Here is a 14280-nt window from a genome sequence, read left to right on the forward strand (position 1 = left end):
AAGCTTAGTTTAACCCCGAGACGCCACAAGAGGCAATTAACCTTCTGCCAACCCCTTTACGCGCATTGCCCTTACACTCCCCCCCACGGTGCTCTCCTACTGTTTCCAGTCGTTCTGTACCTACCGCTCTGTCTCCCTGACCCTCTCCGGTTCCCCACCCGCTCGAAAACCCCCCACCTCGAACCACCACCCGCTCGGTCCCACCGTTCCTCCTGTTGATATCCTACTTGGAGCATCTGCATAATCATGCTCGATTCCCAATGCTAATTAGAGTCCGTACCCAGTGCCCTATCCTACCTAGCAAGTACAGGTCGACCTCTATCGCCTTTGGAGCCACGCCACGCCTCGTCCCGCTTCGGCTTGTTTCGCTTTGTCTTGTCTCGTTTCGCGTATGAACGGACAGGAAAACCTTGGGTAGAGGAGGTTCAGGGATGACGGCGAGAAGGAAGGAACGGGGAACGGAAGAAGAGGAAGGAAACGTCGCAAGAAACGAGGAAGATTACGCGCTATTATGAATGAAAGATGACGGAGCTGGAAGATAATCGATCGGTACCCTACCCTTTGATCGCCTAATTGCTTCGGACTGCCACGGTGTAATTAGTTTCGTCTGCAATTATTCGCGGCGACTTTTCGAAAGTTCGATTTTAAGACGACGCGACGGGAATAACTCCCCGAGGACGAATAAAACCGTTCGCCGATCGCCATGTTCGACTTCTAGCCCGGATGTTCCCCGAGAACGATTTCCCCGCTGGTCGATAACCCGATGGAAATCGAAGGTGCGCGCATCTTTTACGGCCACCGGGTTCGTACGTCGCGTGTGTCGTTCGAACCGGGCGAGGCGAACGAGGATCGGTCGGTTCGGTTGACCCGAGGAAGCAATCGGCGATCGCTGGTAGCCCGGCTCGACGATCGGTAGTCGTGGCTTCGATCGAGAGTCGTTTTTCTTCGTACGTTCTCGGGACGAGTGCACGACTTTTAAGACTATCGAATCGAAGCAACGAAGGCAGGCGGTTCGACCTCGATCATCGGCCGGGGATAAGGATTAGTGCGCGCGCGGGCAGCAATTCCTATTAGGTAAAGAAAGCGCGGAGTGTCACGGACGAAAGGGGCAATTTCCATCGCGAAGTTACGTCCACGGTTCGACGTCTTGTAAAAATTACTCTATCTGTCCTACGGGTCGAACCGAGTCTGGTCGCACGACGAAACATTTGTACGATTCCCGATTTGAAAGATGGCCGGCCCGGGTGGCAAACTTTGTTAAGAAACGATCGCCCCAGTGTCCCTTGGAGACCGTCGAAGATTTTTGAATACTCGAGTGCCGATTGTACCGGGGTCGGGGTTTGCTTGGGATTGGGATCACGAGCGAGTTCGTCGCGTGAAAGAGAGAATTGGTCACCGACGGAGCGGAGATCTACGGACGATCTCGCTCGTGGAGATCACCGAACGCGAAGTTAGCCGGAAATTCGCAACGTTGGCAGCGTAGGAAGACGAGATTGAGGGACGGGGACAGGAAACGAAGTCCGTTCAAAAACGGCGCGCTGAATATCCGGCGTCGTACAACTTACAGAGGCTGTCGGTGCGTCCCGGAACGGAATGCATCCCGGGAACGGAAACCGAGACGGAGAGGGCCTCTTGATGCTTGAGCATCTGTCGGCGTCTCTGCCAGGTGATGGCCCACGCTGCGATGATGGCGATCTGAGCAACGAGGAAAACGGTACCGGCGACTATTGCCTCGCCCAGGTTGATGCAGACACCCATCGTGGACGATATGTCCTCGCTCTCGACGAAAACGGTGTCCCTGGTCGCCGAGCTGGCGTTCGACGCCTTGCTGTCGTGCTCGAAACCGAATTTGTCCGTGATCTGGATCGATTGCACCAGGAGAAGGTCCTCGCGGTTCTGGGACGACGGTCCGGTGGAACGACGACGACGACGTTTACCGAACGAGATCACCGAGCGCAGCTCACCGGTAGCCTCCTCTTGGTCGCACTGTACCGGTTCGCAAGTCGGCATGCAGGGCGTCACCAGTGCGCGGAACTGCACCACCTCGGAGCTTGGGAACTTGAACGCGTCGAAGTGAGACAGCAGGATCTGCAACAGAGAGATTGGACACTTGTAAATGCGATACTAATTGTAATGGATGGCAGGAACGAGTTCGAACACACCGAACGATTCGGTTCATTGGGCGTGAACGAGATCCGGTGTTACTCCAATCCCCTCTGGGGAATGGAGTACGCCTCGGGATACGATTCAACGTTCGAATGTTTTATAGGTATTTGAATATCGCTTCGAATCGACTTCGAACGTTAGGTATCGGGATACTGTGAGTAAACTTTGAACGAACGAGTGTACGAATCGGAGGAAGGGACTTGGAATACTCGAGTATTAGGATACTATGAGTCGACAGTGAATATTTGAGTATTGGGATACCGCGAGTGGATATTTAAAATTTGATTATCAGGGTAGTAGAAAACGACTTGGAATACTCGAGTATTAGGACACCATAAGTCGACAGTGAATATTTGAGTATTGGGATACCGCGAGTCGACATTTAAAATTTGATTATTAGGGTAGTAGATAACGACTCAGAGTACTCGAGTATTAGAATACCATGAGTCGACATTGAATATTTGAGTATTGGGATACCGCGAGTGGATATTTAAAATTTGATTATCAGGGTAGTAGAAAACGACTCGGAATACTCGAGTATTAGGATACCATGAGTCGACATTGAATACTTGAGTATTGGAATACCACGAGTGGATATCGAATATTTGAGTATTCGAACGGTTGGAAGTCACTTAGAAAACTCGAGTATTAGGATACCATGAATCAAGATCGAATATTTTGATATTCAACTATAATACTAGGAATCAATTTTGAATATTCAAGTGCTCGAATACTATTCGAATGTCTCAAAAGGAGCGGTTAAGTAGCGACAAGTTACTTCGCGATGCTTTTACGATACTTTCCACTTTGGGATCTCGAGACAGCGTAGCGTTTAGGCTAGACGCGTCAAATGGAGAATTATGTGGTCGGGGAAGTGAAATCTGAAATATATCGTCCCTTCGACTCGGAGGATAACAAATACTTTTTGCGATGCGTTTCGGGTTAGTCTCAGCTTGAGAGAAAATATTTGTAATTACTAAGAATTTCGTGTGTCGTGAGAAGATTCAAAGTAAGCAACAATTCCATTCTTCCGTGCAATCTCCGAGTCACGCGAGTAATCATTTTGTACCATTATTCATCATTAAGATAATACTTCGGCGTCAACAACCCCGCCGAATACCTTCCGTGGAATATAACAGCTTAAAGTTTTTTGCGTATTTCTGGCGATGAATTCACCGTTGGCGGAGTCGACCCGGCGTGCCGCCATAATCCGTCGTCTGTTTCTTCCCTTTTTTTTTTTTCTTCCTTCTTTTTCATTAGTATGTACATGAATGGTGCCGCCACTGTATACAACGCAACGTCGCGTACAATTTCCATGGTTTTCATCTAGCGCAGAAGGTAAATTAAAGTACCATCAAGCGCCGTTGTTAAGAGGGTGAAATTTGCATCTCATGGAGCTCCGGAGATATCGTATTTTTACCAGCCTTTTCATCGAGTTAGACGCACGGAAAATAACAAGAAACATAATCAACGAACCCGTGCGATTATCTGACGGCGACGTGGTAGACTCGGGACGTTCCATCTCGGTGTCGAGACCGCGGTACCAGGCTTACGCGTCAGGTTCGCGCGTCTTAGATCGTGAACGATTTAAAGGAAATCGGTGAAAAGGAGTAACGCGAACTCGTTCTCGAATATCTGGCAGCGGTCTTCTCGCTCGTCTATTTTACGCGTCGACCCACCGTTCGAACGAAACGTAACGAAACGCGAGACCGCTCGCGCGTATCCATCGTGGCTCGATGCTAACACTCGTCGGGTGAAACATTTTTCCGAGACGTACTACTTGAAATTCATCTCGAATTCCTACGCCTTAGATCGGCCGACGAGTAATCCCTGCCAGTCGGTCGCGCATAAATTGCCGTGCACATTCTGAAATTGTGTTCGCTTTTGCTCGCATTCGGCTAAGAAAACCACGAACCCTGAAAGCACCGTAGAATGCAGATGCTGCGGATTCGCATAACACGCCGGGCGTTGGTCATCGCACGCAATACGCATAAGAGAGAATCGCCGAGCCAAACTGGTTTCTCGCTCCTCGCAGCGACTTCGCTCCAATTTTTTGCTCTTCATTAGGTAAAGCTGTACAACAGCAATTACACGGGATTACGGGATTAGCAGCAGCCTAAGCACCGGCTTTTACAAATGCTATTAAAGCGCGAGAATCTACACCGCGACGAACCCAGACCGCCACTAAGAAAGGTAGCCTCTTTGATTTCTACTCGCGAATTGATTCTTTTTTCATCCTGGTTACGTCGCGTTAGACATTTTTTTCATCGGTACGAGGTCACCTGTCGAGGCATCTAGTGTCTATGTCCTGGTCTTTTGTGGATCCTTCGATCGAAGAGCCTTCTGACAAACTCGACTCCAAGAATGGTACCTCTAGAATTTCTAATCAGAAATTGATTTCGTTCTTTTCCCTGACCACTATATCCTCCACCCAGTGATCTCTTCTCTCCAGTTTCAGGGTAATCTATCCATACAAAGTATCGAGTGTTCTCGTCCTCGTTCCGCAGGTCCTTCGATCGAAGAGCCTTCCGACAAACTCGACTCAAAGAATGGTACCTCTAGAATTTCTAATCAAAAATTGATTTCGTTCTTTTCCCTGACCACTATATCCTCCACCCAGTGATCTCTTCTCTCCAAGTTTCAGGGTAATCTATCCATGTAAAGTATCTAGTGTTCTCGCCCTCGTTCCGCAGGTCCTTCGATCGAAGTGCGTTCCGACGAACACGAGTCCAAGAATGGTACCTCTTCAATTTCTAGCCACAAATTGATTCCCTTTTTTACCCCGGCCATTAGATCCGCCAGCGATCCTCCCTCTCCCGTTTCAGGGTAACCTGTCAAGCATCGAGTGTTTACGTTCCGTTCTTCAGCGAGGTCCTTTAATCAAAGAAATCTCCGACGGACCCGACCGCGCATAGTTCTTGCCAACGTAACTGCATTTTGCCCGCCATTACTCCACCTCCGGCTACGATTCGATCGAAAAAAATCAACCCCGAGATCGTTCCTTGTCGACGGTTCTTTCGCCACTTCTTCGTCGAACCGGGGAAACGCGTCTTGATTCACGATCAGCTCCGGACCGCTGAACGCGCGTGTACATCCTCGAAACTGGTTTCCACGGCGCATTACCAAGTTCATCATATTTACACACCGCGCACGTACATTATCGGGGCGTGGAGAGGGGTGTGTTGGAAGAGCGGCGGGGGGCGGGAGGGGTAAGACATTAAAATATGCTTCATTCCACGTACAGCTTCATTTAGCTGTTTCTTTGGCGGACGCGTCTCGTAGAACGAGCGGAACTTTATTAACTCCACGTCAGCCGCGCGCTGAGACGCCGGCGGAAAGGCATAGAGAAGCAGGATCAGCAAAACGCGGGGAAAGAAACGCGCCGCGTATCCGCGGCATCTGGTACGGCCTGTGTCTGCGTTCCCTTTCGACGAGGGCGCAGGAACGTCGACGAACGTGACATGGACGACGACTACGTTCGGTTCACCACGATGACGAACGCGAGAATGATGCTAGTCCTTCTATAGGACGGAGCAAACAGAAGGGTCGAACCCAGCTCTGCTGCGTACTCGAAGTTTATACGGCGAGACTTCTGGCTTCTTTGATGCCGGAACGTTTTGACGAATGATCGCACGCGTGTTTGCACAGAGACAGGATAGGTGGTTTGGACGTGGAACTCGAGGAATCTATTCAGTGCCGAGTTCTTGTTTTCCAGATGGAGCTATTTTTGCGATCGAGCGGTTCTTCGACGATGATGGTGTTCAGACTGGTCGTTTAAGATGTTAGACGTTAGAATTCGTTCGTCGTGGGTCCACGTATCTCGTACAGATAAATGAAAATTTACGAGACGAATTCGAACGGTTGGGGTCTGTTTTAAAGACTTTTGAAACTAAATTATGAATCTATGAGAGTCGCAAATGCAGCTACTGCGAAGAAGACAAATGAATCTTTTCGCGTAGTTCGATGTACAGTAGGTCCTCGATAAAAGTTACACTCTGGAGGACTTTTAACGAGTAAGGTGTTCAATTTTCAATTTACGACCAACCGAGATTTCGAGAGTGCCGAATATCGGTATCAAATGTCGTAACAAATATTCATTCGTCAACGGTACACATTTATTACATTCGATCGTGTCAATGGGTTGAAATAAAAACTCTGCCTTTCATACAGGTTTCTGACAATCTTTTCGAATGACTCGACAGCCGTAAAATATTCAGAATACGTATTCAATCGCAGCCGTAGGAACACGTATCGTGTCTACTGTCGTTGAAAACATTTGTAACCAAGTTCTTCTCGTTTCTCACGAGAATAAACATCCAGCGGTTCGTTACACCTCTCGAGTGGTCCCCTCGAAACGAGTCCCCCGCGTTATGAAACATCCTGTATGTGTACACGTACACCGAGGGTTTATGCATACTCGTGAGCGTGGCGGCTGAGAAATGTTTCCAATTTCATTCAAACCGATTGTGAAATGGAGGAGCCTCGTACCGCGGCTTGGCTACGTGACAGACATACCGGAAAACCTGACTTTTGGCAAATTCCTGGTTAGGCGAGACGGATCCCTTTGCCAGCCCTTTCAGGCCCGAGCGAATGTTTCGTCGGTGGTCGTTTTTCTTGCCATCCACTATCCAGGAGCTAATAAAATTTCTGGCAACGGCAAATGAGACAAGCAGTTGATCAACACCGCTCCAAAACCGGCACACGTTGAACGACCGTTTCGGATGAATTGTTCCTCTCGTTTTATACATTTTAAGCGAGCGACTTCTAGTAGCTGCTTTCGTTCGTTTGTCGCGGACACTCTCTTTTACAATCCCGCTCCCAGTGTCCAGGAAACGGAGACACCACTTTTTTATCTCCGCTCCGAGGTGTCCGTAATGTCATAACGATCATTCGTAATTGCCCGGATCATCGTGACTCCGTACAACACTCTTCGCGCGTGTGGACGAACGAAAGAGGGGACAATTTTCACAAGAGGATTGTTTTCTTCTCTCTCCCCGATTCGACAAAGTCGCTCCAATGTTTCCCGACTTCTGTTTAACGGGAAACTCAACGTCGACTTCCGCGAGAATCTCTTTACCCGATTTTGTTGAACGTTTCTCGTCAGCTTGTCCGATTCGTTCGGACAATTCAACCCCTCTCTCTCTCTCCCGCTTCGATGTGTACACTCTTGGACCGATCCTCATATTTCAGGCCAGATCTCCTCCAGTTCTGGTCCCCGTCCTTTCGTAATCACCCATCTTGTTCATAAATTAGCTCCGTTTCTTCGTTGGTTCGTTTCTCAAAGAAACGGAAATTGTTAACGAGCAACGTATCACGGTGACGAAAAGCAAAAAGGTAAAGGCGTTCGTGACCCGTGAGAATCTCATTAATGTTTAACACGATAAGTACGCGCGCCACGATTAGAAGGAACGTTTGACGTTTCGTGCTCAGGAGGAACTGGGTCTTCGTGGGGAAACAGCTTAGCGTCTGGCCGGTTCTTGCTAGCGAGCAAACCCCTCGAAAGAATCATCGAGTGCCCCGGTTTGACGAGGATCGAAACGATGTCGCTGACGTTTATTACCGTATCGTATTCGCTCGTCACGGAGCGTAAGTATTCACCGATAACACGTTGTATAGCTACTTTATATCGTTCCACGTTCGTTCTCCAGGTCTGACGGTTTTATAACTCCCCGCTTTCTTGACGGGTAAACGCTCTGCACGTGAACACGCGCTGTCTGCGCAACGTTGTCTCGTTGCTCGCGGCGTTTCTTTTAGTTAGATTCTTGTTCCGCGAATTGTAATTTCCTGTGTACGAAGGAGCACGTACAGCCAGCTATTCGTAGATCCAGGCCTCGTTACTTGGACAAGTCTGGAGAGGAAATGAGGTTAGCTCGCGTGATCTGCAGAATCGGTGCTACGAGATCGTGGTACGAATGGAAGCTGGTATCCCTTCTCGTTGGATGGTAAGGGGGGATGGAGATGGGGTGTCAGGGTGTGCACACGACTCGGTGATATATCTCGATGCGCCGCGTCTTTTCTGGATTAACGGGTATAAATTTCCTCCTTCTTTCGATCCCGGACTGTTATTACTTTCTAATAAAGCGATATTGCTCGACGCTCACGCGAGCAAATGATGCGGAACGACGAGTTAACGAGGCGGTATGCCTCTTGTTGTCTGTATCTCCTTAATCCTCCCCCCTTCCTGTCTTCGATCCACCCTCGAAGAGATCCTCCTATCCGCTTGCCACTATCGTAACGATCCGTTTGCTTTGCTCCTCGACGGATACGGCATCAACCGTGCGGCATCCGCGAGCGTTGAACTTCGAAAATGCTCGACGAGTTCTTAGAACTTTCAACCAAGTTATACCGAAGAGAATGCCTCTGGTTGGAGTTCCGGTTTAGCGATCAGAATGTTCGGAGACGGTTACTACGCTGTTGGTCAGGACTTCGTGGCACGTGAACTAACAACGGACCGGGTCGGTATCTCGAAAACGTAATTCGTAGACGAAAAGATGGATTTCTTTCGTAGCGTGCAGGTCACTCGGCTGGATTCTTCGAAGCTCTTTGCGGTGGATTGGGTTTTATTAGAAATTGGACGTTCGAACGGAAGGAAATTATACAAATGTAGGCCCTAAATGTTTTTTTTTCCCAGTTGGCGACTGCGCGAGTGTGTGACAGAGGACGAAGAATGATTGTGAGAATATAGGGTCTGAAAGAATTCTTACTCCAATTACCAACATTTTTGGTACGTTACGGAGAATGGAAAGAAATCGTGTCAACGTAGACTGTAAAGTTCATTTTCCTTCGGTTGTCAAGATTTTTGGTATACGAGAAAGGATAAATAATCGTTATGTAAATATAAACCCTGAGACTATTCGTTCCCCGATGGTCGATACATTTGGTACGTTCTTTTGTCATAAACACTTTTTGTCGATTTGGTTAAGGATGCTTCTCGAGGTTATAGTTACGCAGTGTCATCGTTTTCTCTCTAGCAGAAACACATTTCTGCTTGCCTACCACTGTCTAATTATAGACCGTTTTTATAATGAGAAGTCGAGACGTTATTAGAAGACGTTTCAGCGAAGAAACGCATTCAGATCACGAATGGTGGAGCCCCGGCACATTTCAGTCCCATTGCTGGACAGTTTCTCAATAATAATTACACCGATCGGTGGATTGGCAGAGAAGGTAAAATTAAGTGGCTTGCGGGTTCTCTTGATGTACGATATCCCCCTTGTTTATGATACTCCTGATGCTACCGTAGAATTGTTGAACGTGTTCGACAGTACATGAGAGATCGAAGGGGGACGTCTATTGCTGCGGAAGGACATCATTTCCAGCAATTTCTTTAATGAAACGTTCTTATCTAACTTGCTTGCAAACAAAAAGTGGTTGTAAGTAGGAAAAAGTTGTAAGTTGTAAATCACCTCTTTGTCCTGTCATTTTTTTGCCCTTACGTCGAGTATAATAAGTTTGGACACCTATTTCTCGAACATCCTGTCTAACTGAGCAAAAGAATGACATTCCAGGGAAGATCCAGGTTAAACGAAATTTATTTGCATCTGGAAGAAAGATCCACGGTCGTGTAACTTTTCTTTATTCTTGATTCGAGTAAAGTTCAGACACCTGTTTCTGAAGTAACCTGTTTAATTGATCGAAGAGACAATTCTCCAGGGAAGATTAGGTAGAATGTGCACGGTGCTCCGTTTATTACGGGAAATGATTTTTTTATTCCGTTACGACAACAAGGACTTTCCATCGGTAGTTCGATCAGAGGGCAGGTTTTGTACGCGCTGTATTCATTTACCAGAATCTAATTAAAATCGTGATCAGAACACTCGAAATCGTTCGTGTCCGTGATAGCTGACCCTCGTATCGCACGATGCGTGTCTTTTCTTATCGCATTGGATGCCCATTAAATTGTGCGAAAATTAATGATCCCCGGCTAATTCGCTTCGACTATTCTGACAAGGAAATTGTATCTTCGAGCACTGACACGATGTCGAAGTTAATTGTTTGCTTCCTTATGCGGCATATACGGGGAAACGTTCGCCATTGGACCAGCGATCATTCATGTCGGTGATACGGTCGTCTATCATTACGCGTCGATATATCTTGACGATTGAAATGAATAATTCTTTGAACTTAATAGATCCCTTCTGATAAATTGTTAATTAATTCGTAGAGATTTCGTGCAAGCAGTTTTTAATGCGATTAATTAGAATTTTTCCAAAGGCCCCCGTTATGCGAAAACAATTTATGCTTTACGATTGATTCTTTATGAATTTATAGATTATGATTTTAATTGTACCTCATTGATCATCCGATGATATCTCGAGACCTTGAACGAACGTCTGAATCTTTATTGGACGTTCAATGTGAATATCATTCATCTTATAATGAGTCTCTATGCCTGTCCGGACACTCTATTCAGCTTTCAGCTCGGTATCGATCCGAGAGATATTAAACGACGAACGCACGAATTAATTTCTTTAAAAAAAAAAGAAATAAATGCTCCATGAAACGTATATAAAAAAAATTATAATTTCGTTCGTGGAATTCTGCTACAGGTACGTGGACACGTAACTGTATACGAGACGTTGCGAAGATTTATTCGATTTAATAGAAGAGCGTTCAAGCAAGGGAAGTGTGTACAACCGACAAAATAAAAGACGATCTGTTTAAGACACTCTACGGTACCCTGATTTTCATACTCATCGTCTCTTGTCTCCGTGTTCTTTAGACACTGAGATCAAAATGGAAGCGTCTCTGCGGGTACTCCGTAAGTGATATTGCATCAACCCGTAACTGAAACACACGAGTCGGGATAACCCGAGGGAATTTTATTTACGTTGCCACTATCTTGAAGTTGCTTTCGCACCTTCACTTCTGACGTGATAAAATTCTATTTTAAACCGGCTCTTAATTCGTGGTACCGTCGTCCAACGAGATAAAAATATTATAGCTGCAATGAAAGTTATTTTCTTACACATCGAGGAGAAAAGAAATTATCTACCCCAGTCGCTGCATTTGCAATCAGTGGTCCGGTGAAATACTCATTGAAACCGATCACGTATCAATTTGCAAACAATGTATCGTACTATCCAACATATATCGAAATAACTTGGTAGTTGTAATGTTTGTCGAACAACTTCGAACAAACCACTATCCAGGTAAATGGCTATTACCGATCGATATTCGAATGATCGAATAAAACTGTTTCAAATTGGACAATCATCATTCGTAGTGTTTGCTCGTAGCGAATGGAAGTGGCTGCATAAAAGTTTCTCGAAATAACGTAACCGAATAAATAAATATTTATCGACTGTACAAATGTTAAAACTATCCGTTCCATCGCTTGTGCGTGCACGTGTATAGTTGCGCGATGTTTGCGCAGTATTTATATTCAGCGAGAGGCGAAATTTTATTCGAATAATACACGACGGATAGAGACACCGTATAGCGATTTATTTGCTTCGTTCATTCGATCGCACAGTTATTCGGATAAGCTTCTATACGTTCAACGTGAAATACAATTTCACGTTATAATTCAGATCGTAATTTTTATCGTACAAATAACACGGATCGCGAGCTATTTATTTTTTTACTCGTTGTTCGAAACTTTTACCCGTATAGGAATTTCTCTCTGTACCATGCCTCTCGTTCCGTTCGAGTGTAACGAGTACAATTCGAAATAAGAATCGACTATTAAAATCGTGTCATCGTAACGCGTTACGATGTCGATAGTCGAGGGTCGGTATCGCGCGTTTCGATTGCGACGAGCCTTGATCTCGAATTAAACGAATCGGTACAATCGATACGTATCCGATGGAAACGGTCTCCCGTTTCAACGAGTCCCGAATCGTTCGTAAAGCTACGCGAAATTCGTACAGCGGTATCAATTTCTATCGCGAATGTCTTGGGCGGTATTAAAACACCCCTCGGTACCATCAGCGCCCGGCACTTCACTTAATTGTGTAAACAGATCCGTCCCGCGTCAACCGTAACAAGGAATCGTTTACTTCCCGAATTTTCAACCGACAGGGAACATTACGCCACGCGTAGAAAGTAATGACCAACTCTCCGAGGAAACTCGACCTCCGTCTGCACATCATGACGCGTCATCGCCAAGACCGCGGCGCATCAGCGATGCGACCTATTACGGCGCGAGCAAATTGCTTCCCGTCGTAAAATCCGTCCGAGTGATTGATTAGCATGAAGTTAGTCTAACTGGTTGACTCGCGGCTTCTTCCATCACGGGCTCTCCTTGTCTCCGTCTCTGTCGCGCTTGTTCCATCACCCGCGCGTACGCGTTGTAAAACAGCTTCGCGCGGTTTCCCATAACGGTCGCCGACCACGTATCGACATTATCGGTGCCAATCATCTGTATTAGCCGTGTCGCCTATGGCTGCGTCGTGTCCGCCAAATTAGAATCGGTCTTTACCTCCCGATCTATCATTAACTCCGTGAACCGGGCGTAGGTGGAATTACACGCGTCTCGAGGCCGCGCGCGAGCAACAATATTTCGTGACGGGGAGCGGTGTTACACTCGGCTCGGAACGGATGTGGTTGTAAGAACCGCGGGGTATCAAGATGGCGGGACTCCTCCCAGGGTGAGAACAAGTCCGGGGGGACTTGGAGGATCTTTTTTGGACTCGAGTTCGAGCCCTGGGGCCTAGAGCGTCTCGAGATCCGTGGACGATGGGGGTAGCTAGCGGTGCAACCTTGGAATACGATAGATTGCTACGTAGCAGAAGGAAATTTGAAATTACGAGCAAAAATGAACTCATTGTACCTTTTCGGGTGTGCTCGCGTATCGTGGAAGCAAGAGTAGCATTGTACTGCATATTATGAAATAACTTTGTTCTTTGCGTTAATCGAGCCAGAGTCCATTCGGAAGATCTTTTTTAGGCTATTGAAGTTTAGATTCAGGGGTGAAGTTTGAGCGTGTCAACGCGCGAAGATGTTAAAGATACCAGACACCAAACTCTTATAGCTCGATAAATCATTGAACGTTTTTAAATGTGGGACATTGCAGCAGGACATTGCATTGCAAATTACGAAAGACTATATGAAAGTTACTTCGTCTGCTGTGTTAATCAAGTCAGAGTCGACCCGGAGAATCTTTTTCGGACGCCAGAACTTTAGGGCTAGGTTTAAGAACTGGGCGTCTCAAGGGCTAACCTCATCCGCTGTATTAATGAAGTCGACCTAGAGAATCTTTTTTGGGCGCCAGGAGTGTCGGGTCTGTAGCGAAAATTTAAGAGTCTTGAAACGCGGAGACGTTCAAAGTAGCAGGGAGTGCAATTTTGCAGCTAGATAGACTATTGCAACGAAAATTGAACGCATTGTGTCTATCCAAATGTGCTCACGTATCGCAGAATGAGGATATCGTATCGCAAATGACACGCGCGTGTCTATTTCATTCGTTATGGCAATAGCATTGTGCAACATCGTGCGTATAAATTTTACAATACCGTTTGTTACGAATGTCGAACAATATTTCGCGACTAATTTTTCAACGACACAAAGAGCTCAAATGTGCCGCAAAATTAGTCGCGTTTGTCGGATATTCGACGTTTTAGATCGACCGTTGCAAAGCCACGACTGAAACCCTGTTGAAAATTGATGGAGTTAATTTGCAAAAAATTACATTCGAATATCATGTTCCACCAACGTTCATCTGTAACCTTTGGGAACAGAATCCGAGAAGAATGGTATAAAATCAGCCCTGATTATTGCGAAAGATTAATGGGGAGTATGCCTTGGCGAATAAGTGCAGTATTGAAAGCAAAAGGCCTCTGGACGGAATATCGGTGCGGTTATACGTATGTCGAATGGAAAAGTGAGTCGGACTCATCGGTAACGTGAAACGAGATTAAGAAGGTAAGCAAACATTGAGTGGCCTTGGCAAACGATATACGAGATTTATATTCGTCCACGCTTCACCTATTTGCGATATATTGTTACGATTTTGAAATATATCGTTACTTGGAAAAATATTCATGAAGTGTATTCAGTGTTGCTCGTCACTCTATTTAGTGGTTTGTATCCACCAAAGGTACTTTTAACGCGTCCGTTCCAGAGGACTAAATGACCCTATTCTCACCATAGATTTGAATTAGATCTATATGG

At 46.3% G+C, this 14280-nt stretch overlaps 1 protein-coding gene across 1 annotated transcript in view; it reads right to left on the reverse strand.

The window, feature by feature from the left end:
• Window positions 1–1524: 1524 nt before the first annotated feature.
• Window positions 1525–14280, reverse strand: part of Neo (ZP and PAN domain-containing protein neyo) — a 112066-nt gene continuing 99310 nt past the window's right edge. Inside the window, exon 6 of the mRNA XM_076316389.1 lies at window positions 1525–2088. Coding sequence (XP_076172504.1) covers window positions 1525–2088 — 564 coding nt within the window. The remainder of the gene's footprint in view (window positions 2089–14280) is intronic.

Source organism: Ptiloglossa arizonensis, chromosome 7, assembly GCF_051014685.1.
Source record: "Ptiloglossa arizonensis isolate GNS036 chromosome 7, iyPtiAriz1_principal, whole genome shotgun sequence".
Taxonomy (NCBI): domain Eukaryota; kingdom Metazoa; phylum Arthropoda; class Insecta; order Hymenoptera; family Colletidae; genus Ptiloglossa; species Ptiloglossa arizonensis.